The following is a 26,532-nucleotide window of genomic DNA, read 5'->3' on the forward strand; positions in this document are numbered from 1 at the left end:
ATGTCAGTGGAATCAAAAAGAAATCCTAGGAGCAGCTCTAATAAGTACTACATTTTAATATATAACTAAAAAGTAGCATTCACATCATCAGAGGAAGGAATATTTAGCCCTAATTAATTAGATAGTCACAGGATAAAAAGCAAGACAAAGTTTGCAATCCATGCCAGAAAGCAAAATAAACTCGAGACAGATCAAAGATAAAAATGAAAAATGTAAAATCAGACAGAAAAGAGAATAAATCTAGGTTAATGTGTATTCCTCTCAGGAGACAAAAGGCCTTTTTAGGCACAAAAACAAAGAAAGAAACTCCCCAGGACATGATCATAAGACTTTAAAATATGTTTGCAACAAAAACTTTATAAGCAAAATTAAAAGGCAAATGACAAATTAGAAAAATAAATGTGAACAAAAGAGAAGCCCAAGCCACAACAATGCAACTGGCTAGACTCAGAAGAAAAGCAAATATCCCATAGCCAAATATCCTCAGAGGTCTAAATTGATTAATGCAAATACAAATCAAAGAAAAATTAAGGTAGTACTTTTCCTCTATCGAATTAACAAGATATTTTACTCACACTGTAGGAGACTGGGAAAGTGGATTCCTTACACGCTACTGCCTGGGCTGCAAAACAGAACAGTCTTTATCAAGAATGAACTGGTTGTTCCACAATAGGAAATTTGAAGGGCTCAGATAATGTGATAGAAAAATATCATTTTAATTCAATAAAATTAATTCTAAAGAAATAAAAAAGAAAATTGCATGCCCAGATTTGGGTGCAAGAACATTAGCACAGCTTACAACCAATAACGAAAAATTTGGAAGAACCTAAATATGGAGCACTGCGTTAAACAAAGTATGATGCACCACTGAGCTTCTCAAAATAAAATTTGAGTAATATAGAAAAATACGTTTGGGGGAAAAAAATAATGAAGCAATTTGCAATGAAATCCTGTTTTAATTTAGAAAGAACAGAATAAGAGAAAAGTCAGATCAATGCAGCATATTCAGTTCAAAATTCCAGTTGGCAGTGAGCTAGCAGTGTGCCTTCTTTATCCACCCCGATTTTCCCATATAGTGTTGAAAGCCACTTTCTGGGACAAATTTAACTTGAAAATAAAACCAATAGTCCACAGTAGAGTTCTTATTCAAATAATCACATCTTTAAAAATAGTTTCTCTTTCATTTCTGCTGTCGCCATCAGAAAATAGGAACTGGCCTTAGACAAACTTCTATAAGCCACTATCACTTGTTAGCCCCCGGGGTATAAAAAAAATCTACCTCAAAAAAGAGCAGAAAGCAGAAGTTACAAGAAGATGCAAAAATACAGAAAGAAGCTGGGAAGAAGTAATTTTAAAACTTACAGGTCTGTCACGAAGTCATTCGCTTTCCCACAGAGAAACCACAAATACAGAACACGAATGGAAATAATTATAACAAGACCCGGCATCAATAATATTAGCTAACAGTTATTGCTTATTTTTCCAGGCCTCGTTTCAAGCAACTACCCCCCCACACACACACACACGGATAAACCTCATTATAACTGGTATCGAGCTAGTATTCGAACTCATGGTCTTTGGCAGGGTCCATGACTAACCCCTGGGCCGAGGAGCCTCAACATTTCCCATCCTGGCACAAAAAGAAGATGGTAATTACTGTCAGGCTCCATCAGGGTGAAAGGAAGGGGCTGCTTAGGGGCAGGCACAAGCCCGGGAGGGGCTCTGGTGGCCGAGGGGATTGATAACTCAGTACACCCAATGCACAGACCACCTGCTGAGAAGCTCTACGTGGCTCCTCAGCCCGAAGCAGAGCCCTAGAAGCACCCACCTGTCCCTCAGATTCAGCTGCCACAGAAATGTTACTCTCCAGGAATAATCCCAGATGATCTTTTCTTTTTTAAAGAAAAATCGTACAGTCATAAAAATTCTATAATCATAAAAATTCGCCTACTAAACAGAAAATGCAAAGCAGGACTGGAACTCAGGGTGCACTGAAATTGAAACACCTGGGAATGCACTACATGCCTATCGCACGGCAGACCACACACGTGGGATATCTTCAAGTCTTTCCTCTCAATGATTCCTTTCAATGGGAAAAGGATGTATCTAATCCATTCTTCCTGTAATCTGCACACGGAGCTGTCCCTGCTCTAAACACAAACGTCAAATATCTACCTGTGATTGGGAATGTGCAGTGTCCTGGATGAATGGGTCCTGTATCGTCATCAGCTAAAATTCACATCGAAAAGAAATCCATCCACCCTCAGGTCTAACCTAGAGCTGAAGTACTTGTGAATGTCTTTCTTGACGTTCCTTCCTCCCTTGCAGTGCTTCAGAGTGACCACCAGAGGGCATCAATAACATAGTATTTTTTCCATCCACAACCAGGGAACTGTTACACCTGCCTTAATTTCAAGAGCAAAAGAGTCTTAACGCAAAGGACTGTTGTTTCCCAGGAATGGATCTATGGCTCTAGGACTTAAGGGGTTTTAACCTGAGCATTTTTCCCAGGACAAGCAAATGTCCTGTCGTTTGACCTAGAAAGCAAGGCTCCTGGCATGTACCGTACCAGCCCTGATGCCAAAGTATACTCTTCACCGCATTCCCTTCCATGGAAAATTGAGCCTGGGTTCAATTTCCCGTATACACCAGCCAAATTATGAAGGAGCTGGAGTTGGAATCAATAGGGCATATCATTCCTTCATCTTTATCAATCTCAAAATGTCAGACAGCCAAATGCTACTAGACAATGTCTCAGATCAAGAACTTAAAAGAGGATGTAAGTCTTGTTCAAGCAAAAACAATACATCCTGCAGAAACTCAAAAAAAAATCAGAAGCAGATGGAGAATAGAAAGGAGTAAAAGGAAGAGGTTAGGATGTGAGGAAAAGGGGAGAAGAAAGACAGGGTCAAGGAAAAAAGATGAAAGAAGAGAGGAGGGGCGGGTTAGAAAGGGACAAACAGTAAACTACAGACAATGACTGAGAGCAGAGAGGGACAGGGATGGCCATGATTTTCCTCATGTAAAAGAAGGTGGGGCCAAGCCAACGCCTAGGCATTTTAAAGTGTTCTATTAGAATGCTCATGCTTAGAGCCCACTCTAGAAACCAAAGTTGCCCAACAACAAAAAAGGGGGGGGCTGCTTAATGTAGAACTGTGCTCCCCAATACTGGATCCATTCTAGTCATGGCTGAAGGGCCACATACCAGAGATTCTAGGGGGATTCTTGAAGAAACAGCAATATGACCTGTAAGGATGACTCTTCTAAATGTGGGTGCACTTCTAGTGCCACCTACCCAAAACCTCTCAGCCTCCCACGATGCTACACGTATGATAGGGAGTTGTTACCAGCACCCACAAACTTCAGTGCTTTAGAATGATCTGTAGCATTTGCTAAGAAAAATAAGCCGAAAGAAAATACATATACTGTACAGAGGGTAGGGAGGTTGACAATTAAAGATATCGGACGACCTGGGTGGAACCACCCAGCACTCGTGCTTTCCTGTACCCAATGTCTTTGCCAAACCTGCCCATTGTCCTGAAGCCCGAGCGACTCCTGACTCCATCCAAAGGATGTTTAGCAACTTGGAGGTTCAGTAAACTTAGCCCAGAAAGATCTCTAAATCCCACCTTGATAGTATACTGAACAAACCAGCTCTGTTTGAACTAGGGGTATGCAGGTTTTAGACAGAGCATTTCAGAGCACTTTATGCCAAGAACTTCCATCTTCCAGCCCTTGGCTGAGGTTCTGTTAAAAGTCAGGGAGCTCCAGCTTCTCTACTTATTTCCAAATCTCAATCACAAGCCTCATAAGCTCCTTTAATGCCCTTTCTTGAGGTTTGTTAGCACTATATTTTTCTGAAAGAGATATCATGTATTTTTACTTCACCAGCCAGTGAAAATATTGGGAAGTAAGAACCAATTGCCTGATTTTTCTGCATTATTTTAAGTTATTTCACCTAGATGTTTACTAGAGACTTCAGTTGAAAGCATGTGCTTCAAAACTTGGTGAATTCCTACTTAGATTACATCTTTCATATTCTAAATAGAAGGTTTTTACTTTGCTAATCTCAAAAGCAGTTTCTGAGAGCCAAAGTCCAAAATCAGATCATACTGTTATAGATCAGGGGTCAGCAAATTTTGGCGTGGGGTTTAATAAATAAACCTGTTTTCATAAATAAAATGTATGGACACAGCCATGCTTCTTTGTTTTTGTGTTATCTATACCTTGCTACAAGGACAGAAGTGATGGTAGAGTTGAGCAGTTGTCACTAAGTGCATCAGGCTCATAAACCCTGAAATATATATTAGCTGGTCCTTTACAGAAAAACTCACCAAGCCCCATTCTAGAAAGAAAGTCATATGGACCATTGTGATTTTAAAACAACTCAGAGAAAATGCGGAGCTCCTTCCTTAGCAGAGAACTAATCAAAATTGATTCTTTTCATCAAAATTCAGAAATGAGACCTTGTAATTGACTTCAAGGTCATGGAGGGTGTGACATGTCCTGACGACACCTTCAGGAAGACTCTACCATAATTGAAAAACAACATTTGATCAATTGAATTTTAGAGTTAAAAATCACACATACAATTCCTTATGAAGTAAATGAAATTGAAACAAACACCTATGCCGAAAATAGTGCATATAGAGAGGGAAGGGTTACTGAAAAATTCCACAAATAGGGACCAGGTGCCCAAGCTCACTGCTGGGAGACATGGAACACAAGAAGGAGCACTGCACTGGGAGTCTGGAACAGGGGTTGTTCGAATTATTATTCATTGATAATTATATTAACAAATGATCATTTATTGGCTCTTTTCTAGATGTAAGGCATGGTACCACACATGCATTTTAAAAACAGTCTTAATATTGTGCCCATTTTTACAGAGGTGTAATTTAAATTTAAGAAAGATTCAGTAAATTGCTAAGCTGAGAAGTAAAACACAGTGTTGAAATCCTCTCCTTGTTCCGTTCATTCCCCCAGTCTACTCTGAGTTCTGCCTCAATGACTGGCTCCCTTTGTGGTCTTCATAGAGTCATTTACTCTCTGTACTTCAGCTCCTGAATTAAAGCTTCTGTTAAACTGGTAGATGGACCAGGCTGATCTGTAAGATACCCTATAGCTCTAAAGTCATGCAAATTCTTTTTTTTCTGAATCCCAGTAGATTCAGTCTGATGCCCGTTTCACTGGAGAGACATATTCCATGTTTACTGAGCAAGGGAGTCAATGAACCCTTTTCCCTTCTGATAAGATGATTTCCCATTCACAATAGCCCTCAATACTCCTGGCTCCTTTTATTTAAGCTGAGCATTTAATCTGGATTTCTTCAACAAAGAAGTCAAATTTATCAAAAACATTTTCAATGCACAAGTCACCAGGGGATCACGGTAGGGCATGCAAAGATAATATATATATATATATATATATTCTCCCAGGTAATAACAGTGCTAATAAACTTGATAGAGAGGATCAGTTATTTATCTAAATAAGGATAAGATGTATGTTTAATAGAGGTAAAAAATGCCTACTCTTGAGATGATAGGGAGTTTCTGCCTGTGAAAAAACATAGAAGACAACATAGGAGAAGTGCCATTTAAAGAGACCTTGAGGGAAATTTTGTAATGCAATATTCAGCTATTGAACTCACAGGCACAGAATTAGAGAACATGTTGTAGAATGAATGCTGCAGATAATTCAGAAGCTCTTTATACTTAGTACTTTGGCATAACACAGTTTTCTATGCCTAATCATGTTAATTGAGCTAATGCTAAATTAAATAATGTTCAGAGACTACAAATTAAATAAAAGCTTGAGACCAATATTTGACAGCAAAGAGCTAGCAAGGTTAAACACCAGAAAAACAAAACATTGAAATTCTACCTACCAGAAAAAGGCATATGTTTCTTCTCCTGTGCCAACATCTATTTGTACATTGTGGTTGCTGAAAGCAACATTTCTCAATGTGTGGTCCCTGGACCAGCAGTCTCACATCACCTGGTAACTTACTTAGAAATGTACTTTCTCAGGCCCCATCCCAGACATATCCAGTCAGAATCTCTGGGCGTAGGAACCAGAAATCTGTGTTTCAATAAGTCTTCCAGGTTGTTTTGAAGCTACTCAAGTTGGAGAAGTATTGGCCCAAAAGGTTATGGTAGAGAGAATTCTGCCCTGGGAAGGGTTCCATAGAATATAACACTTGCATATATAAGTAATGTCAGTCCCAGACAAAGGAGGCAGGGGTGTACCATGTGACAAGAAGCATGATCCCTGCTTAAAACAAGAGTGGAGTTTGATGTGCTCCCTTCCCTTGAAGAGAAGGCTCTTGAACATACTCTGGTCTTTATATTAATACTTCTGATAGGCAATCAGAAATCAACATAATTACCATATAGGAAGGCACACTGCACCTCAAAGTGTAAGGGAAAAAACAAAACTTGCTAGGAGTGAGCTCTATTTTTAACCGATAGTGATTAATCTTCCCCCAAATAAAAGACAACCTGTAGGAACAATGGCTACTGGCTCCAAAAGGAACAAGTTCTGGAACAGCAAGATGTATTATCTAGATTCCTTATTATTTATACCTACTTGGATTATATTAGTTATCATAAGGTTTATACAAGACAAAAGTCTATTTCTTTCATGATGTTTTGACTTTGATGAAGCAATGCACTTAGAGGTGACAAGTGTCAGGACTGGAGCACAAACGAGAATCTGTCTCTGGTCATCCAGCAGCAGGGTGAGGAGAAAGCGCAGGTGATCCTCACTGCTTCATTCATTCCCAGGTACACGCAGCACCTTCTTCATCATCTACAAACTCTACTGATGACCCACCAGGAATCTACTTCAACTGGTTAACATGACCAGCCAACGGCGGTTTGACCAGATAACTCACATCAAGGGGGAAAGAAGCCAGAAAAGACGGGAGTCACCAGAAAAGGGGCAGCTGGCATTTGAGGAAGTCCTGGGCCTGTGCACACTCCTAAAGTTACACAATATGGGAAATTATAAGACTGTAAAGTTGGAAATGATCTTTTAAAGCTTTAGAACACTTTCTTCCTAGTAAAGTTAAATATACTCTCTCCAGGACACTCTTGTCTTCTCCAGATGAGCTGTCCCAAAATGAGTATTCGAGTGATCAGTCATTATCTGACAGAAACAACTGCTGGATGCCACGCAGGTTAAGAGCAAGAGTCAGGCTGTACATTAGGAAATGAAATGGTATTTTTGTTTAGGAAAAAAAGAATGAACATACTTCATACAGAGCTGGAAGTTAGCAGTCGGGTGAGATCAGATAGATGAAGGAATCCACAGCCCAAATCATGGCAGCAGAGTCCCTGTGGGAAGGTTTCCGGGGTGGATATGGGAGCAGGTGGGCAGCAGGAGAGCCCGGGGTGGTCCAAGATGGGAGACGGCAGGGGAAGCCGAAGGCCAGGGCAGCAATCAGGGTGGCTGGTTAGCACAGCAGCTGTGCAGCAGGTAGATGGACCACCAGAGGTACTTGACAGCAAGCTACAAAGAGAGCTTGGGCAGTCGGCCAGGAAGAAGGGCTGTAAGTGACAGGTGGTGCCCAAGTGCTGGTGATAAGCAGGAGTGGGAAGAGCGCATCTTGACCTACCGGCTCACCCTGCCCAGCCGCATGACTGAGCCCTCCCCACCATCACAGAGGGCAGGTCACGGTAAGCAAAGGCGGCATCCATAGAAGGTAAAACAGGGACACGTGAGTAAAAAGATGGACACACCTCTTCAGAGTATCAAGCATGCAAAGGAAACTGATGCTGTATGGAAAAGGCCCCAAATGCAAATACACATATCCAAAAGATAAAGCACAAGACAGAGGTTTTTAAATGTGCAACTAATCTTCTCAAGAAAAGAGATGGTATCATCCCATTTAGTAAATAAAAATAGGCCATTAAGAAACGAAAATGACAACACTAATGACAACTGACAGAGGGACTGAACAGGAAGGACAACGGTAACCGACGACAAAACAAATGAACAAGTTCAAGCTGAGGAAACTTTTCTGAAAGAAAAATATATTGTAAAAAGAAAGAAAAAGCTAAGTGACATAGAAGACAGATCAATGGTTAAAAGACCCTTTGTTCTTTTGGTAGGTGTTTCAAACAGAGAATAGGAGAAACTGCTTAAGATTGAAGAGAGACACAGAAATTTTTAGAATAAAAAGGTCCCAGCTAGGGGGCACTGTAGATTATTATTCATTTAACAATAGAAATAATTCAACACGTTCAGCCTTTTTCAGTCATGTGCTGCAAGTTGCTTGATACATGGAGACTTAAGCCCACCTGGCTGAGATGGAAAAGGCAGACTACCAACATCGACCCAAGGATAGAAAGAGAGGTTTGTACCCACAAACAGTGTAACAGACATGGCTCTTACCACAGCGGTCGCGGATGACCAGGTTCCGCCCCTCCTTCAGGTGTATGGTCAGCAGGTACGCGAAAGGGCTTGGGAGGTTACTCAGGCCATCACCGGCTTCCCCCAGAGTCTGCACGGATTGGGAAATCAGTTGTCAGCACGTGTCAGGCCCAAGGGAGAGAATTTCACACATATACGTTCATAACAGAGTACGCAAATGTCAGATTTAACTTATAAAATTTAAGAAAAAACTACTATGGCAAATCTTCAAATGTCTACTCCAACTCTCACATACTTTGATAACCCCGTTATGTAGTTTTATAACATAGTATTTATATTTCTCCCCAGTGAGAGGGATTGGGATTTTATAGCAATTCAGAGGCAATCACAACAAGTTCTTTATGAGTTTTAACTTTCCAAGAAGAATTAGACAAGCGGTGTACCAACATCTGAAACTCTTGAACTCATTTATTTATGTGAGCCTTTATTTCATAATTCACCATGAAGCGCCAAGAGAGGATACAGCATGCAGAGAAGTGTGGCTTTCAGGGTAACTCCTGCAGAACGAGTCCATACTTCAAAGCTCACAAGCAAACTGTCCCCCCTCTTCTTTCACCCCTTTCCTCCCAACCCCCACTGAGTTCCAGTAAACATCCTGCATGTGTAATAAAAATATTTCACTCTCCAATCACTCTCTTGAGCCCTACTGAACTTATACGACATGTGCCGCTCCTGCAAGACTGTGCAGGAAACACTTTGTGTCTATCAAGAGCTCTCTATCGCGTTTCCATACTTCTCTTTCATTATCTGGCTTCATCACTGGTGTCTTCAACTTCAACCCTCACTCTCTCACCTCCTCCTGAGGCCATCTATGTGTCCCCTCAAGGAATGCTTCAACTCCTATGGGCAATAATACCAAATTCAAGTTTATCCTTGAATATTGACTAAATTAATCCAATTTAAATATTGGCCAGTTCAAATTTTCATCCTTCCTCAAGGAAAAAGGACAGCTAATTTACATTTATCCTTTACTTATGTGACATTCAGTCAATGGATTCTGTGGCCAAGTCATTTTCAACAGCCTTCCTTGAAATGTCCCCATGTTTCAAAGCACCAAAATGGCTTGTCCCCTTTGCTATCTCACTCAATCTTAGAGCTAACATGTATTTTTAGAAGACTCTATCCCAAATCTCACAAATCAATATTAATGTCTTCTAGCTCTCATTCGCCAGGCCTGTTTTTGTGGTTGGATACAGTTCATAATTCCTTAAAAATAAAAGAGGCAAACACATACAAATCCAAACACTGGTTGAGTCATGGTTACAGTATTTGCCTGAGAGCTTGTGTGCTTGTTTCGAAGGCATCTCACTTACAGATTGTTCCTCAAAATGTTGGGATGTCATAGAAACATTCAGATCACCACTTCCACATAGTTTCTGAAAGGAAAAAGGAAAAAAAAAAAAAGCCTGCTTAGAAAAGCAGTAGAATATCAACCTATATGGACAGCCTTTATCAGATCCTTTGCTTTGGAAATCTGATAGTTGCATACTCGGTTTCTAGTGTTTGGGTTGCCTTCCTTTTTGCAAGCCACATCTTGGCAATTCGAAGTGAGCTTACCGGTCATCTGACTGCAGCGCTGCTCTCCTAGTTATCGATTATGAATGTGGATAAAGTGAACTCTGCCCTTCCACTGGGTGCCTCAGGCATTGCCAGTTAATCTATGTGTTTACCATGAGAGCAGCTTCATGTGGAGGAAAGTGGAGCAGCAGGGCTGGCCAGACTTGGTTCCTCCCAGTGTGAGCCTGCCTGGTCCCCCACCTTCCAAAGGGAAAAGGTCCACTCAGGAAAATATGTCAGTCGAGGAGAATGATGTCACAGTGCAAGCTGGAAGCCCTTCCTCAAACTGTACTTTCTGGTTTCTAGAAACTGTCCAGTCACCAACCAAAAAGCTTTACTATGTCAGAAACACTAGGAAATTCAAATTCTGAACAAAGGACCTTAGAATGGGAGGTGTCTGTGTTTTCTAACTTAGGTACCTGGGAAATCATTCCATACGGCAGTAAAAGGTGCATGGTTTAGTAGCTTAAACAGGATATAGCAGACCTGTCAATTGTGTCACATGAGACGTCCAGGGCTTTATGGAGTCTACAACAGGACTGAATGTGAGGATAGCTACATGCCATGGGAAGGCAGAATGGAATGGCCTACAGCCATGGGGCCACACTCCTGTTTGTCTGACTCATTAGCTAAGGCTGATTTCTTATGTGAAAAAGTTGGGACTTTCCCTCCAAAGAAGTCTTGGTGACCCCAAGGTTACGGATAAATATTTGGAGACTGAATCAAGCCTGTAGTGTATGCATGGGCAACCGTGAACCCCTGGGAGTAGAGGGGGGTGTACAGCAGAATCAGGGTGGCCTTGTGCATAGCTATAGAAGCCCACTGCCAGAGAAGGGCCTTGTGGTCCTCTGCCTCTGTGTCCAGTGACATCAGGAGGTGCTAACCTGGGTAGAAAAGATCCTTGACTGGAAGTTGGCTGGAAGCCTCCCAGGCTGTCGGCTGGAAAGAACAGCGGCCCCATCATTCTCATATCTGTCTCTTTCCCCACCAACTCCCAGATCTAATGTCCCTTGATTTGAATATACTTCATTCAGTTCAGATTAATTCAGATAGGAGCAATAGTTTTTTCAGCCATCTCAACCTTTCTCAGAGTATTTCAGACACTATAGGCCCCTGTTGCTGGAAGCACCACCACAGAGCCTCAACATTCAGTGAGGGGACTTTGACTGAAAGCAGGTAAGAAAGGAGCCAGCAGGCCCTGAATTAAACCACCTCCCTCTCTTGTTCCTGGGATCTTTTTGTGCTGGGTCGAATAGTGTTCCCCCAAAATCTTTGTCTACCCTGAACCTCTGAATGTGACCTTACTGGGAAATACGGTCTTTGCAGACATAATTGAGTTAAGATGAGGTCACTTAAAATTGGGGTGATCCCTAAATCCAATATGACTGCTCTCCTGATAAGAGGGAAATTTGGATATACACACACATGCAGACACAGAGAGGAAGAGTCCCTGTGATGAGGGAGGTGAGACTGGAGAGACGGATCTACAAGCCAAGGGTGCCAAGGATTGAGGACAACCACCAGAAGCTAGAAGAGAGGCAGGGAACAGATTCTTCCCTAGAACATTCAAAGGGAGCATGACCCTGTCAACACCACCTTGATTTTGGACCTCCATCCTTCAGAATTTGAGAAAATAAATTTCTGTCATCTTAAGTCTCTAATTTTGGGTACTTTGATATGGCAGCCCTAGCAGACTATCACATTCCTAATTTGTATCATGTATTAAGCAGACAGCTGGGTGAACTGGACAAGACTGCCTAAAGGCTGCTTTACAACAACAATTAGAACCTCATCCAGCTCTCCCAATTTCACAGTATTTCTTTTCTGCCTTTGCATGACTTTTAAACTGCATGTGATCATTTCCCAGAAGTTGAGTCACTTCCTTTTCTGCCTAATTTGCAACATATATGAAGCCAGTCCACACGGTGAGGCACAGAGGCAGCAGTGACTGCCGCGGTCAGATGCATGAACTGAAAATGCTCCAGTTAGTGTCTCCAGTTGTATGAAATGAATCACTGCTCCATTTACCCAATCTCCATCAAAGACAACTCCACAGAATGGCCTGTACCAGGATCAGAATTTCTGTCTGCAAAGTACATGGTTATTAGCCAAGGGTCATGGTGGCCTGGAATCTTCTACATACAAATAGAAGAGTAAAGGGATGGGTGCCTAAACAACATCACTGGCCAAGCTGAGCACATTATATGCATTCTCCCAAGTTGAACTGACTTACCTGATGATGCTAATTAAATGGCAAAAGTAGTCCACAGAACCACCACATAACCACAATCATTTGCATGTGATCTAAAATTACACTGAGCTTTTATTAAAATATGTGATGTCTTCCATTTACAACAACGTGGAAATTAAATGCGAAGAACTACATTAATTCAACATTACGGTTGGTTTTGCTCACAGAGAAGTCACAGAACTTAAAGTTATGGTTCCCACAGCTGCCATAACTGTCACGCACCATATATACACATAAAGGTAGAAAAGCGATCGCCATAAAAATCAGCAGAAATGCTACATATGCACAGGAGGGCCGAGTTATAGCCACTGTGGGACACATAACTTTGAATATTCTGATATATTCTTGCATAGAGCCTAAAGCATTACCCACAGCGGAAGTTGTTTTTTCCACCTTCTTCCTAAATCTAGTGACTACATAGATGAGATAGCTTTTCAGTAAAAAAACAGCAACTAATATTTTCTCTTGTCACCACTAGCATTAGAAGACATTTTTTGGTACTCTCAAAAAGCATAATAAGCTCTCTGTTATTTTAACTGAATACACAGTAAAATTGCCTTTTTGCACGTGTGTACAGTGCTGTGATTTTAACACATGTAGATATTTGTGTAATCAGGAATAGTGATAATAGTTTTTTGGGTGATAATAGTTTTATCACCCAAATCTCTTCATGCTATCCCATTATAGTCAAAGTTTCCCCAACAACTAGCCCTTGGCAACTACTGATCTGCTGTGTCATAGTTTTATCTTTCCCAAAATATTATAAAAAATGAAATGATGTAGTATTTTCAAACTGGCATCATTCACCCAACATAATGTCCCTGAAGTTTATCCAAGTTCTTGCATGTATCAATAGTTCATCCCTTTTTATTGCTGAGTAGTACTCCATTGTGGATGGTCCATATTTTGTTTATCCATTAAGTATTCAGTTTAACAAAGCCAAATACATTTACTATCTGACCTTTTACACAAAATGTTTGCCAACCCCTGGCATAGAATGCTCTAAAAACTTTCTGACATATTTAGCAATACTTTTCCATTGACTTCCATAAATGTCTCAGTATGCTCATTAATAGGAGATAATTTAAACAGATAACAATCTCCTTCACATTTCCTTATGACTTTACAATTTACAAAGTACTTTCTGATATACACAGAGTTATGAGTCCATTTACTATCATTAGTATCATGACATCCATATACTATCATTAGCATCATGAATTTACCAAAAAAAAAAAAAAAAAGGCAGGGCTGGGTCCCACTCCAATCAGTGGCAGAATAAGAAGTTTTAGGACTCTGCTTTCCTACAGAAGCTCTGAACAATTTCCAACAAGAACTGGCTAAACGTCTTTCTCAAAGCTCCAGAAAACAATTAAAGGACTGCAGTAAAAAGGCAAGTGTTGAATTAAGAAAAAAGTTACTTAGAAGCAATAGGCTTTCTCGGCACTGCTGCTGGCAGCAACCCCATCCCCAACGGTGGGGAGAGGAGCTGGTCCACACTCTCAGTGCAGACTCCGGTCTCAGTTCCAGAGGGAAAAAGGTAATCCTCAGTTATAGACGAGGAGCCTAGGTGTCTGTCCCAATCTGTATGGTGATGAGCTGAAGAACTGACTGTTCCAGAAATTGCCCTGTGGGTAGAAGTTGGCTCTCGGAGCTCTCCTTTAGAACCATGTGGGAGAGCAGTCAGTTAGCTGCATGAGGTAAGGGGTTGCAGGCTATAGGATATACAGTGCAGTTCCCAGGACTGTGACAAAACTGTTTCCTAGGGAATAGGGGACATACAGAACCATCGAAAACTGGAATTCCTGTGGCCAAATAAATGTGCATGGCCATGACAAAACCATGTGCAGAAAGGAGCTTGGAGGCCCCTACGCTTTGGCCGAGAGCTATTCTCCAAACTCGTACGGATGCATTCTGAATGACAGCACTCTCAAAGGTCAATCTGCAAAGCCTGGAAAAGGTATTTTTTTCCCCTTTATTTATTTATTTAATCTCCTGGAAATCAAGGAATGTTCCGTCTTAACACTAGCTGGATACAAGCATAAGGAACACATGCCCCAGAGTTTAAATTCCAGTGATAACACATTAAAATATCAAAAATTCCAGGGTTCAATAAAAGATTCCAAGCCGACAGAAAAACAGGAAACAATAGCCCAGACAAAGGAGAAGATTAAAGCATCAGAAATTGGCAGTGAGGAGGATCAGACTTGAGACATTCCAGACAAAGACTATTAAAAAAAAAGGTCTTAAATACGCTCAAAGAGCTAAAGAAAAACACAAAGAACTAAAGGAGACCAGAAAAATGATAGATGGGCACAAAAAGAATAAAAATAGAAAGATGCAAATTATGAAAAGGAACCAAACAGAGCTGAAGACCACAGTAACAGAAATTACAGATTCCCTAGAGGGGTTCAACAACAGATTGGCTCTGGCCAAAGAACGAATCAATAAACTTACAAATAAGGCAGCTGAAATCATTCAGTCTGGGGAGCAGAAAGAAGAAGAGTGAACAGAGCCTGAGGAACCAGTGGGACACCTTCAAGTGTGTCAATATGCACATGTAGGAGTTCCAGAATGAGAAGAAAGAGAAAATTCAGAGAAGCACTGGGTGAGTACTTCCCAAATTTAACAAAAGACATGAATAGACACTCCAAGATGCTCAATGAATTCCAAACAGGTTAAACCCAAACAGACCCAAATCAGGCCATATTATAAAGAAACTATCGAATGTCAGAGATAAAGAGCGTATTTTGAAACACACAAGAGAGTAACGATGTGTCACCTACAAAGAAACCTCAATAAGATGAGGTGCAGATTTCTCACTGGAAACTAAGAACACACTGAGAAGACATATTTAAAGTGCTGAAAGCAAAAGACTGCCTACCAAGAATTCCATATCTGGCAAAAGTGTCTCTCAAACATGAGGGAGGGTTTAAGATATTCCCAGATCAACAAAAGCTGAGGGATTATGTCACCACTAGATCAGCCCTACAAGAAATACGAAAGGGAGCTCTGCAGATTGAATGCAAAGGAAATTATTTCTTCAATAATTTCTTTATTGAAAGAATAAAGATCTCCAGTAAAGATAATTAGATGGGTAAATATAAATACCAGTATTGTTGTATTTTTTATTTTATGATCCCACTTCTTCTTTCCTACAGAATATAAAAGGAAAATGCATAAAATGTAATGATGAATGCATAATTTGTGACAAGAACTGCATAAAAATGGGGAGACAGAGGGGTACAGGAACACAGTTTATGTATTCTACTGAAGTTAAGTTGGTATCAAAGGAAATGAGAGTGCTACAGATTTATGATATTTAAATTAAGCTCCAAAGTAAGCATAAAGAAAAAAAAGAGAATATGCAAACTTATAGAGACAGAAGCAGAACAGAGGTTACCAAGGGTAAGTGGAAGGGACAATTGAAGGTTAATGCAAATGAGCGTAGGGTTTGGTTTGTGTATGGGGTAAAGGGAAGGTTGTAATAAAGGACGGTGGTGAGGGTATCGCAAAATTGTGAATGTGATTAATCCCACTAAATAGAATGCTTGGGAGTGGTCAGGTTGGGAAGATTTATGTTGTATGTATGTTTCCACAATTTAAAAAAAGACAGATAAACAAATAATGACAATTAAATGCAATACATAATACTGAATTGGATCTAAGAGGGAAAAGGCTCAAAAGGACACTGTTGGAAAACAAGAAAAAACTGGGCTAAAACTGTAAGCTTTATGTAAATCTTAAATATCTTGAACTTGACAACTGCACACATAAGTGAATATCCTGTACAGGAAATGTACATGGAAATATTTACCCAAGTATTATGATTTGTGGAACCTGCTCTCCAATGTTCAGAAAATAGAGAGATTAGACAGATAGCTGATGGCTAGATAGATAGATAGAGGCATAGAGAGACAGAAAGATAGATGAGAGAGAGAGAGAATGATATTGGAAAAGTGGCAAAAGGTTAAAATTTGTTGATCTGGATATCTGGGGGACAAGGGGTATGTTGGAATTCTCTACATGGGGTTTGCATTATTTTTGCAATTGTTATGTAAGTTTGAAATTATTTTTTTAATGGTTTAAAAAAATCAGGGCTAAGAGGCTAAACGGTGCTCAAAGGGAAGTAACGGAGTTGGGCCATCAACTGAGAATCCTGGACACCTGCTCTTTTCACTGTCTTGCAATGTGCTCAGAAAAACAGGAGGGTCCAGACAACACATTATTGGCATCACGAGACACACTACTCGACAGATAAGGACAAGCCTCTGAGTCAGACAGATCTGGACTCGAATCCAACTTCTACCACTTACTAGCTTTGTTTCCTGAAAAATGTACTTAAAATTCAAGACATGAGAACATCTCTCAACAAGACCTGAAAAAAAAAAATACCTTATAGGTTTTTAGGAGAAAAATTCATTCATTCAATGATAGTTATTGAGCACATATTATTGATCAGACACTGAACTAGGCTCCTTGTATAGAGAGACGGTCTGATGAGATACTATTCTGTATTCTTTAACAGAGTTCCTTATACATAACCTTTCAGTAAGCCGTGATGACGATATGATGATGATGATGGAGGAGAAGGAGTAGTCAGAGGAGAAGGAGAAGAAAAAAGTGATGTGTTTTGGAAGAGAGGAGAAAAAACTCAATGAAGGTAGCCAGCTGTGCAGATCCATCCCTAAATTTCAATGTCCCTTCCCTGTTTACAGTATTATCACAAAGATGGAGGTTGGGCTGATGAAGCTCAGGAGAGTGCCCTATCTCCTTCCGCATGCATCCTTTCAACCTGTGGGCATTTCCTCCACAGCTCTTTTCCTTCTGAGGCAAAGCTTTAACCTCCCAGAGTCTTCAGCAGGTATAGCAAGCACCTGTCCCATATGCCACCCTCCCTTCTGCCCTACCTGTGATGGCACAGCATTGAGCCCATGGAGGCCACAGGAATCCTGCGCACTCTGATTTCTCAGTGCCCCAGGCAAGTGTCACGATCTACTGGATGCTTCTGGGCAGGAGGTGAAAGCCTACACAGTACAGCCTCTACTACTTCTCTGACATCACCTACTCTTGCTTCCCTATTCCCTCCTCTCCAGACACATTGCTTGCTTGCTCTTCCTGAAACACACCAAGTACTTCTGCCAACTGGGGTTTTTACACTTGCTGTTCTCTCCTCCTGAATCCTTTTTCTCTAGATAAGTAGAGGGTGTGCTATCTCACCAACTCTACGTCTTTGCTTAAATGTTATCTTCTCACAAGAGGTATTTCGTGTCCACCATGTTCAAAACAGTAACACCTGCATCCCACACTCCCCAGCACCTCCCGCCACCTTATTTTTCTTCATTACACTCATCACTTTCTTACTATATCTACAGCTTGCCTCCAGAATAGATTTTTGTCTGTTTAGTTCACTACTGTGTCATCTGGACCTAATCAACATCGGCACATGGTAGATGTTCAATAGGTGAAGAAGAAGGGAGGAAGGAGAGAAGAAAAAAGAGACCAAGTCCAGGAAGACCTTGGAATATGGCTAGGATCCTGCCTTGCTGACACCCTGATGTTGAGTTATGATTTTCCAGATAAACACAAATATTAAAGAACAGGTCACTGAAGTGTAGAGAAACTGAAGCATCTGTTTACTACTGCAAGCTGTCACTTGTTTCTCCCACTCTGTGGTCTGTCACGGAGCTTCTCTGTGGTCACTCAACTGAAACTCTGTGGCCACCAAGTAGAGTTTCTGGAAATATCCCAATGAGGTACTTCTCTAAACCATCCAATTCACCCGCATGAGCTAGCAACAGAGTTAGTTGTTTACAACTCCAACTGTGAATTGAAATGTTAGAGAAGGACGCACCTCTCTGTGGAAATCAGGGATGGTAGGGGGCGTGCTCCTTCCATTCATGATTGCTGTTTATTGACCATGACAGTAAACCCAGCTGACCACTGTGATCATCTCTGTGTTCAGAAAGACACAGTATGCACAGAAATATAATGTCTTCCCTTTATGGTCAATTTTTTTTTGGATCTCCAACTGTGTGCTCTCCCAACTTGCGGGACTGTATTTCCGAACTGCTGTTGTACATGCAGTTTGTGAACAGTCTTTGGATCCAGGAAGTCCTGGGTTTAGAGCCTAGCTCTGCCACATACTAGCCAGGTGACATTAAGCAAGTGATGAAACCTCTATTTCATTCTGAAAAAAAGAAACTGTAACAACACTGATAAATACAGGCAGAACCATAACAGTGAGCATTATTTAAATATGTAAGTCTGCCAGGTAGCAGGCTGCAAGGTTTCTATTTTTCTTGGCTCACAGACATGGACTTCAGCACTCTGCTTTTAACTCCACCTAACCGAGCCTTAAACATTCTCAAAAGTCATCATCTTTAAGCCTTTCGTAATCATCCCACTTAGAACAACCTCTTCCCTCTCTCCTAACTCGGTTACCTCTATGTCTCCTTGGATTTAGCTTCATTTTATTTAATCCATCATTCAGTACCTCCTCTATGCCTACTTATCCTCCTATGGTAGCATGTGGTACCATCTTGCCCAACTCCCCAACCCCATTTTTTTCTAATAGTCCCCAGAGCACTGGGCACAGTGGCCTGTGGCTTGAAAGTGAACTGCAGAAACAATGTACGTTGATCTATTTATATAAGCAAGATTTGAAGAAAGGCTTGGAGCAGAAGTAAAAGAAGACCACTCTTTAGGAGCCTCCAGTCTAAGGAGAGAGGCAGACTTCTATACAACCAACTAAACAGAAAGTATTATTGGTGTCAGGTGGCAGCATAGGGTGTGCCACTTCCTCTGCCCAGCCTCTAGATTTAGGAAATGAGAACAGCAAGATCACCCTCTAAGAATTAAACTCTAAGGCACCCTTCATGAAATCAGAGCAAGGACACGAAGAGTCACCAAAAAAAAAAATGTGGCAGCCAGGATACCATGGCAGAACATCAGCCTGTTTGAAAGTGGTAAATAAAAATATAATGAAATAATGTGTCAATCAGAAAAAGGGAGAGGCCAAGAAAGAAGCTTGGGTAAAAAGTTTGTTCTCTGCCCATTTAAACCACACAGAAGGAGAAAAGAGAGCCTATTCCGGGCTTCCCTGACCAGTCAGGTGTGCATGGAGAGATGGATGCAGGTGTTGCTAGCAAGAAAAAAAAAAGAGGGGTGAGTACGTCAAGTTCTCATTTGCAGTGCAATCCTTATCGTGAGACATACCAAACACCAGTCAGCATGCAACCCATTTAGTTCTCCTTGCGGTGATCCACTACACCTAACAATTTCAATTCTGATGTGACAGCTCATGTAGGCTAACTTCAGAAAGAAAACGCACCTCACATACATTCTCAGGTTTTTCCGGTCCCTGAGATAATCATTTCTCCCAACAAGTTAATGAAGTAGACATTGATTATGATTTAACTTCTAAGGTAATGTGACAACAAAGAGAAAATGAAATGCTTATGTCAAAATGAATGTGAGAGTCTACATAGCATTTAATTCTCATTGCAAACTGGTTGTGATTGTCATTTGTAGCATAGTCCCATGATCATTTGGTTAAAGGGAATTAGTCCTCAGAGACAAATAATCACTGGGCATCTTAGAACATGGGGACCTTCTCATGGCCTCACCCAGTAACACTCTTGGCCAGAATCAATTTGCCTTCCCTTCTCTACCTTCCCTACCTCTTTTAAACTCCCCTTCTTTCTAGAGATTTCTACACAAAGCGGAATGAAGTTAGTGCTCAGTGATTGTAAAAGTGGAGTGCTGGACAGCACAATACTACCTAATTGTAATGTAATTATGTTAAAACACTGAATGAAGCTGCATCTGAGGTATAGTTTTGTTTTTTTTCTTTTCTTTTTTATTTTTTTATATTTTTTTCTCTCTATTATCATTTTATTTCTTTTTCTGTTGTCTTTCTATTTCTTTTTCTAAATCGATGCAAATGTACTAAGAAACGATGAATATGCATCTATGTGATGATATTAAGAATTACTGATTGTATATGTAGAATGGAATGTTTTCTAAATGTTGTGTTAGTTAATTTTTTTAATTAATAAGAAAAAAAAGTGGAGTGCTGTGAAGAGGAAGGCAGGGTGACTATATCCGATGACAGAGTTCTGAAAAGCACCACAGAGAAGGAAGAATTTCATCTGGGCCTTGAGGGTGGGAAAGAAGCGAAGAGTGAAGAGAGAAATGCAGTGGCTAAGGTAGGAAGAAACAAGTATGAAATGGGTAAATGAAGAGTCCCTAGAATGTGATAAGTGAGGTAAGGAAAACTGTCTAAGATTAAATCTCAGGTGTTTCGCTTGATTTACTGTGACTAATGGTAATGTTGCCAAGAAACAATGTTCTGTGGTTGCAGGGCAGTTCATCTAGGCTGGGTTTCTGTGGGCTGGATCTGAACTCAAGGGACAGTCAGGTTGAATCACCTTCTTAGGAATAAAGGAATGCAGCCTTTATTCTAAGTCTCTTTCTTCCATTTTGGTTTTATAGCCAGTTGGAACATCTGCACTGAGTATCACAGACAATATTTGTCCTCTGTATTCTCCCTTCTCTTCTTTCTCTTCCTTCGATCTTGCTTTCCTCCTTTCTTCAACATCCCAGTTTCTCAAAACTGTAAGCCAACTCTTCATTTCCTTTGCTAAGCCTGGTGGGACTGGAAATGAGTATAATATACTCAGCCACCACAATATTAGCCCACTGCAGCAGGCTTCTTCTGGTACCAAGTCAGCCTTGAGCAAAAATCAGGTGAGACAAATCCCCCAGTGGGTTTGCTCAAATCACAGATGCCCTTTCCCTTATTTATACCCTCTGGAGATCTACAGAATAGGTTACACCAAGGATACAAGGCCAACATTCAATTATCATATTGCACACCATGCTTGACACATGTCAGCCGCTTCATTTTGCATCATTTCTTCCCCAATCCATGAGACTTATGGAAATCTGACTGCTATTCATCAGGAAAAAACAGATGAGCCACGTCCAAATATATATTAAACAATCCAAAATTCACAGATGACATGGGTCCAGCAAGAAGTCCATCCTCATTCCAAAAATAAATTCAGATTTAAAATTAGTTTCAGATTCAAGCTGAAAGGGGCCAAAAAGCTACACCTGGCTAAAGTTCTCAGAATTCTCAGTTAATGTCCGAAAAAAGGAGATTTTATCTATAGTGCAATGTTTATCTTTTCACAAAATTAATATTACCTTAATTAAATCATAAACTGAGGAGAGCTCACATTAAAAATATTTAAAAAGCAAAACATTTTTAACCCAAATTTTTAACCCAAATACTCAGTTTGCTATCACTGGTTGAATTATTAGCCAATCACATGCTGTGTGGCCCTGAAAAAGCAAAAACATATTAATCATGCCTCCCCCAGCCATACCCATCCCCCCCTCAAATGAACATAGCCTTTTGGAGATGTTAATCAGGGAGCAATTAATTTCTGAGCTAATCTCTGGATCCTTAGGTAGTGGGAGAGTTTCACCCAATAAAGTTAGGATCAAGGGACGAAGTGAGTGGAAGGGGTGTAGACAGAACTATACACCTGACCACAAGTGACCCCAGAGGTCTGATTAACTGCTGGCCAGTCCCTCCATCCTCTGGAACCATGCTGCAAGTGGACCGGTAGCACTCAAATGGTCTCACCCAATAAAGTTAGGATCTAGGGACAAAGTGAGTGGAAGAGGTGTAGACAGAACTATACACCTGACCACAAGTGACCCCAGAGGTCTGATTAACTGCTGCCCAGTCCCTCCAGCCTCTGGAACCATGCTGCAAGTGGACTGGTGGCACTCAAATGGCTAGACCCTCAAGCATGGAAGAAAGAATCTGTGACCGTCTCTATCGTGTACTTTCTATGGCAGGTAACCAGAGCAAAGCGCTCTTTCTCAAGAAAATAGACTTTTTAAAAATGACTGAGTAATAAAGGAAATCAAATTATTCAGAATAACCTATTCTTGAAGGATCTTACTTATTCTAGGCTTTTCTAAATTTAGCTGGGGAAGAGAAAATAACAACCATCACTCACCTTCCATCCACCGTCACTCTTCCAGACATACATCCCACCGGGAAGAGCTTCTGTTTCAGCAGAACAAAACGTTCACCACATCCAAATGCACACATTCACAGATTCATATACGCTCATCCATCCAAATCATACTTACGTTCTGTGCCAACTTAAACACTGCCTCATATATGGCACCCCTTCATTCCCCAAGCATGGATCTCCTACCTCAACTGAGCTGCTACAAGACAGGTATTAGAAGTTCCATTTGCCTCTTATGCAATGCTTAATACTTTGTAAGTCTGTCTCTATGGAACATAGAGGGCAGGCTCACTTTCTTACCCATCTCTTGTACCAATAGTGATTTTTGCAGTAGCTGACCTGGAGTAAGCATTCAAATATTTGTATTTATTCAACAACACCTACCAAAATGTTGAAAGCTGAACAACTGTAGCTTAAAAATAAATAAATAGATAAACAAATTTCCTTCTAATTTGAGATTCTTAGCATATCAAAGCCAAAATGTTCACCTATTTTTTTCTGGTTAGTTAATAAAAAGTAAGACTATAAAGATTAATGTCAATATTTAACTCAACATGTTATCTCCTTTGTATTGACTTACTTTAATAACCCACTCAATTTATCTTTAGTTTAGCAAAAAAGCTACATTTCAAATGTGTAATAATTGCAAAATTCATAACATTTTAATAAGGAGGTTACTATGAAAGTAAAATAGATAAATAAAATCTGTGCTGAATTTTAGTACTTACAATAGAAAGCGGCTCATACTACCTCAGATATATAAGATCCCAGCCCCCAATGATATTCAAATATAACATAATGAACAGGCTTTGGTAAAAGCAAAGCCAAAAATCCCATTTGAATAGTCAGATTTCTGTGTAAGTCACTGCTTACCTAAAGACTGAAAGCTGCCTCATTTTGATTAGTGGGAGAATTAAAAAAAAAAAAAGACTAAATTGATCATTCGAAATCATGATTTCTTAACACAGTGACTGAATTTAAATCAAACTCATCCTGGAAAGGCAGGATTTTTTTAATAATTATTTTTAGCTCTTTTTTTCTTATCGAACTTTAGTAAAACTTTGTGAACTGTTTAAAAAGTTGAAAAAGGGATCAGACTTCGTCTAGAGATATAAATGAATTTGATATAGAAAGGACTAAAGTAGATCAGAATATAGGGTAAAGGATGATAGAGTCTATATTTTAAAACTTTAAGTTCTGTATGAGACCAAAGGGAAAGATGCTTATTTGGTGCAAAATTAATATTTTGGGTAGCACATTACCTAATTTAACTTGAATGGCCAGTTCAGCTGAACACCATAAGTACATGGAATCTTGAATAGAGCATGAGATTTTATTGGTTTGTCCAGGTTAGTGTGATGCCCTGATAAACCTGAAAAATCCCAGAGTAATTCCGGCAGTGAATAAAGAAGTATTTGCACAGTCCCTTTGGGGGTCTGGGGAGAGAGGAGGAAATATTCAACTTCCCATTTGGAGAATTCCTGATATTCCTGCAAATAGTGGAGACAACCAACTTAATAGGCTGAGCCTTCAATCTTGGGGTTTGCCCCTATGAAACATTCCTGCAAAGGGTAGGCAAAGTCTATGTAAAATTATACCTAAGAATCACCCCCAGAGAACCTCTTTTGCTCCTCAGGCGTGGCCTCTCTCTCTCTAAGCCAACTTGGCAGGTGAACTCACTTCCCTCCCTCCCTAAGTGGGACATGACTTCCAGAGGTATAAATCTCTCTGGCAACGTGGGACAGAACTCCTGGGATGAGCCGGGGCCCGGCATCATGCAATTGAGAAAGCCTTCTTGACCAAAAGGGGGAAGAGAAAAATGAGACAAAATAAAGTTTTAGTGGCTGAGAGATTTCAAACAGAGTTGAGAGGTTATTCTTATTCATTAAATAGATATCCCTTTTCAGTTAATGATGTATTGGAGTAGCCCGAGGGAAGTACCTGAAACTGTTGAGCTGTGTTCCAGTAGCGTTGATTATTAAAGATAGTTATATAATGATATAACTTTTACAATCTGACTATGTGATTATGAAAACCTTGTGTCTGATGCTCTTTTATCCTGGGTATGGAGAGATGAGTGAAAAAAAATATATGGCTAAAAAATAAATAACAGGGGGGATAAGGGTAAAATAAAATGGGTAGATGGAAATACTAATGGTCAATGGGAGGGAAGGGTAAGGGGTACAGGATATATGAGTTTTTACTTTTTTCTTTTTATTTCTATTTCTGGAGTGATGCAAATGTTCTAAGTATGATCGTGGTGGTGAATACACAACTATGTGATGGTATTGTGAGCCATTTATTGTATACTATGTAAAGACCATATGTGTGTGAAGATTTGTCAATAAAAATATTTTTTAAAAATCACTGAATGGATAAGAATGTGATTAATATTCATTTGTTTTCATGAATGCACAACAGGTTTCCCACAGGTGAATGTGAAATTGGAAGTCCAAATCCTGAGTCAAAAGGAACATATTTTTCTTAGGGATATTAATATACATGGTTTTCCTATAGGTAGGATTGGGCAATGACATACAGAGAGAAATATAAAAATGGAGAAAGACAGACTTAAGCAAAAAGGTAACAGACAAGTTATGCTCTTAAGTTCTTTGCCAGGAGATGGAAAAAAGAAAGTTTATCCAATATAGCTTTTAATGTCTCCAAGTGTTCAAGAAATGTTATATGTAACAGTTCTAAAATATGTAGAGGTCAACCCTAAGACTAACGGAAGATTGGGTGCAATCAATATTACATTTATTTAAGTTCTTGTAAATGGCATACTCTTCCTCCAGTCAAGCTAACCACAAATATAATTCCTAACCACATTTTTCAAGGGCACTGAAAATGCTTTAAAAAAAAAAAAAGGAAAAGGAACAGGAAGGTGCCCAGCCCCGGTCTCACCTCTGGCTCTTCTGACACATCGCCTCCATGGGGAGGTTTCTGGAGATCACAGCAGCCATTGCTGGAGGTCCTCCTGTCCTCGGTGGGAGAGGCATAGTTCTCCTCTGAGTCCGTTTCCACCACCTGGAGGTGGCCAGCTTCTTCCTGGCTCCAATCCAATTCTTCTTCAGACTGTTTCAAGGAGCTGCTGCTGCTCTTGGGCAAGATCCCCGCGGTGGACAGGCTGCTGGGCACCGACGTGTAGGACGACTGGGGTCCGGAGTAGGGCCGCCCCTCGGGTGCCAAGGCCTCCGCCTCCAGGAGGTCGGGCACCGAGAGGCTCAGGCGGCGGTCCAGCTGGTGCCTGGCCCTGAGGTCCAGGGGCTTGTTGGCACTCTTCTTCACCTTCTTTTTGCTCAAGTTTATTAACAAAGGCCTGGTCCGCTGCTTGAGGGAACCCCAGACGGACGGTTTATCCAGATCCATGTCTGCATGAAGACCCAGCCAGCCGGTCCTCGCAAGAGTATGTCACTATCGGAAAGATCTTCAGGAACTCCTACAGAACAGAACACAACGGAGATAACATGAGCCTTCTCAGTGTGGTGAGGGCATATGGACATGGGAAGAGTGGATCAAAAACTCACATCACCCACGGAGCGGTCAAGATTGAAATATTTGATGGGTGACTTCCACAGGTATTGGGAAAAGCATTTTTTAAGACAGTAAATTTTTAATACTTTTTCATCAGAGTAGTTATGGAAAAGTTACAGCAATGAATGAAAAATAAGACCGGCAGAAAAAAAAATACTTCATAAGAAGTCTACTTTCTTACTTCCTCTCCAGGGAAAGGAGAGCTAAAACCTGAACTAGAATAGTAATGCAGCTTTTAATTCCTATCCTCAAGGCAGCACCTTTCTACTTCTTTACACCAGGACTGACAAACGTTTTCGGTAAAGGACCATTAGAAAGTATTTTAGACTGCAGCCTAGATGATTTGGTTACAACCACACAACTCTGTAATTGAGGCACCAAAGCAAACACAGATAGTGATCTAAATGAACGGGCATGGCTCTGCACAATAAAACTTTATTTACAAAAACTGACAGCAGACTATGGTTTACTGGATCCCTACTTTAAACACATCTTCCTTTCCAAAGTTAAGTGTGCATTTTGAAGGACAAACACACACCCCTATCAACTAGGATTCCATGCAGGCTCTTTGAAATTGACATTAAAATAAGGACGAGACGCATAAGGATGCTGTTGGGGGAGAAGTCAATAGTCCAGAGTGGGAGGTCTGTCCTTACCCCAATGTACCAGGCGGTAAGAAAGGATAAAACTTTAAAA

At 40.5% G+C, this 26,532-nt stretch overlaps 1 protein-coding gene across 8 annotated transcripts in view; it reads right to left on the reverse strand.

Moving 5' to 3' along the window:
* MCTP2 (multiple C2 and transmembrane domain containing 2) overlaps nt 1-26,532 on the reverse strand; it is a 254,637-nt gene that overhangs the window by 165,263 nt on the left and 62,842 nt on the right. For 6 of the 8 annotated variants that reach the window (XM_077124086.1, XM_077124092.1, XM_077124083.1 and 3 more), the window contains 3 exons: nt 25,207-25,741; nt 9,750-9,812; nt 8,398-8,506 (listed from right to left, as the gene is read on the reverse strand). In XM_077124086.1, coding sequence (XP_076980201.1) covers nt 8,398-8,506; nt 9,750-9,812; nt 25,207-25,671 — 637 coding nt within the window. In that variant the 5' untranslated portion in view covers nt 25,672-25,741. Of the gene's footprint in view, nt 1-575; nt 670-8,397; nt 8,507-9,749; nt 9,813-25,206; nt 25,742-26,532 lie in introns of those variants that run through there. The other 2 variants (XM_077124085.1, XM_077124089.1) reach the window with 2 other exon arrangements.

The sequence above is a fragment of the Tamandua tetradactyla genome, chromosome 12, assembly GCF_023851605.1.
Source record: "Tamandua tetradactyla isolate mTamTet1 chromosome 12, mTamTet1.pri, whole genome shotgun sequence".
NCBI lineage: Eukaryota > Metazoa > Chordata > Mammalia > Pilosa > Myrmecophagidae > Tamandua > Tamandua tetradactyla.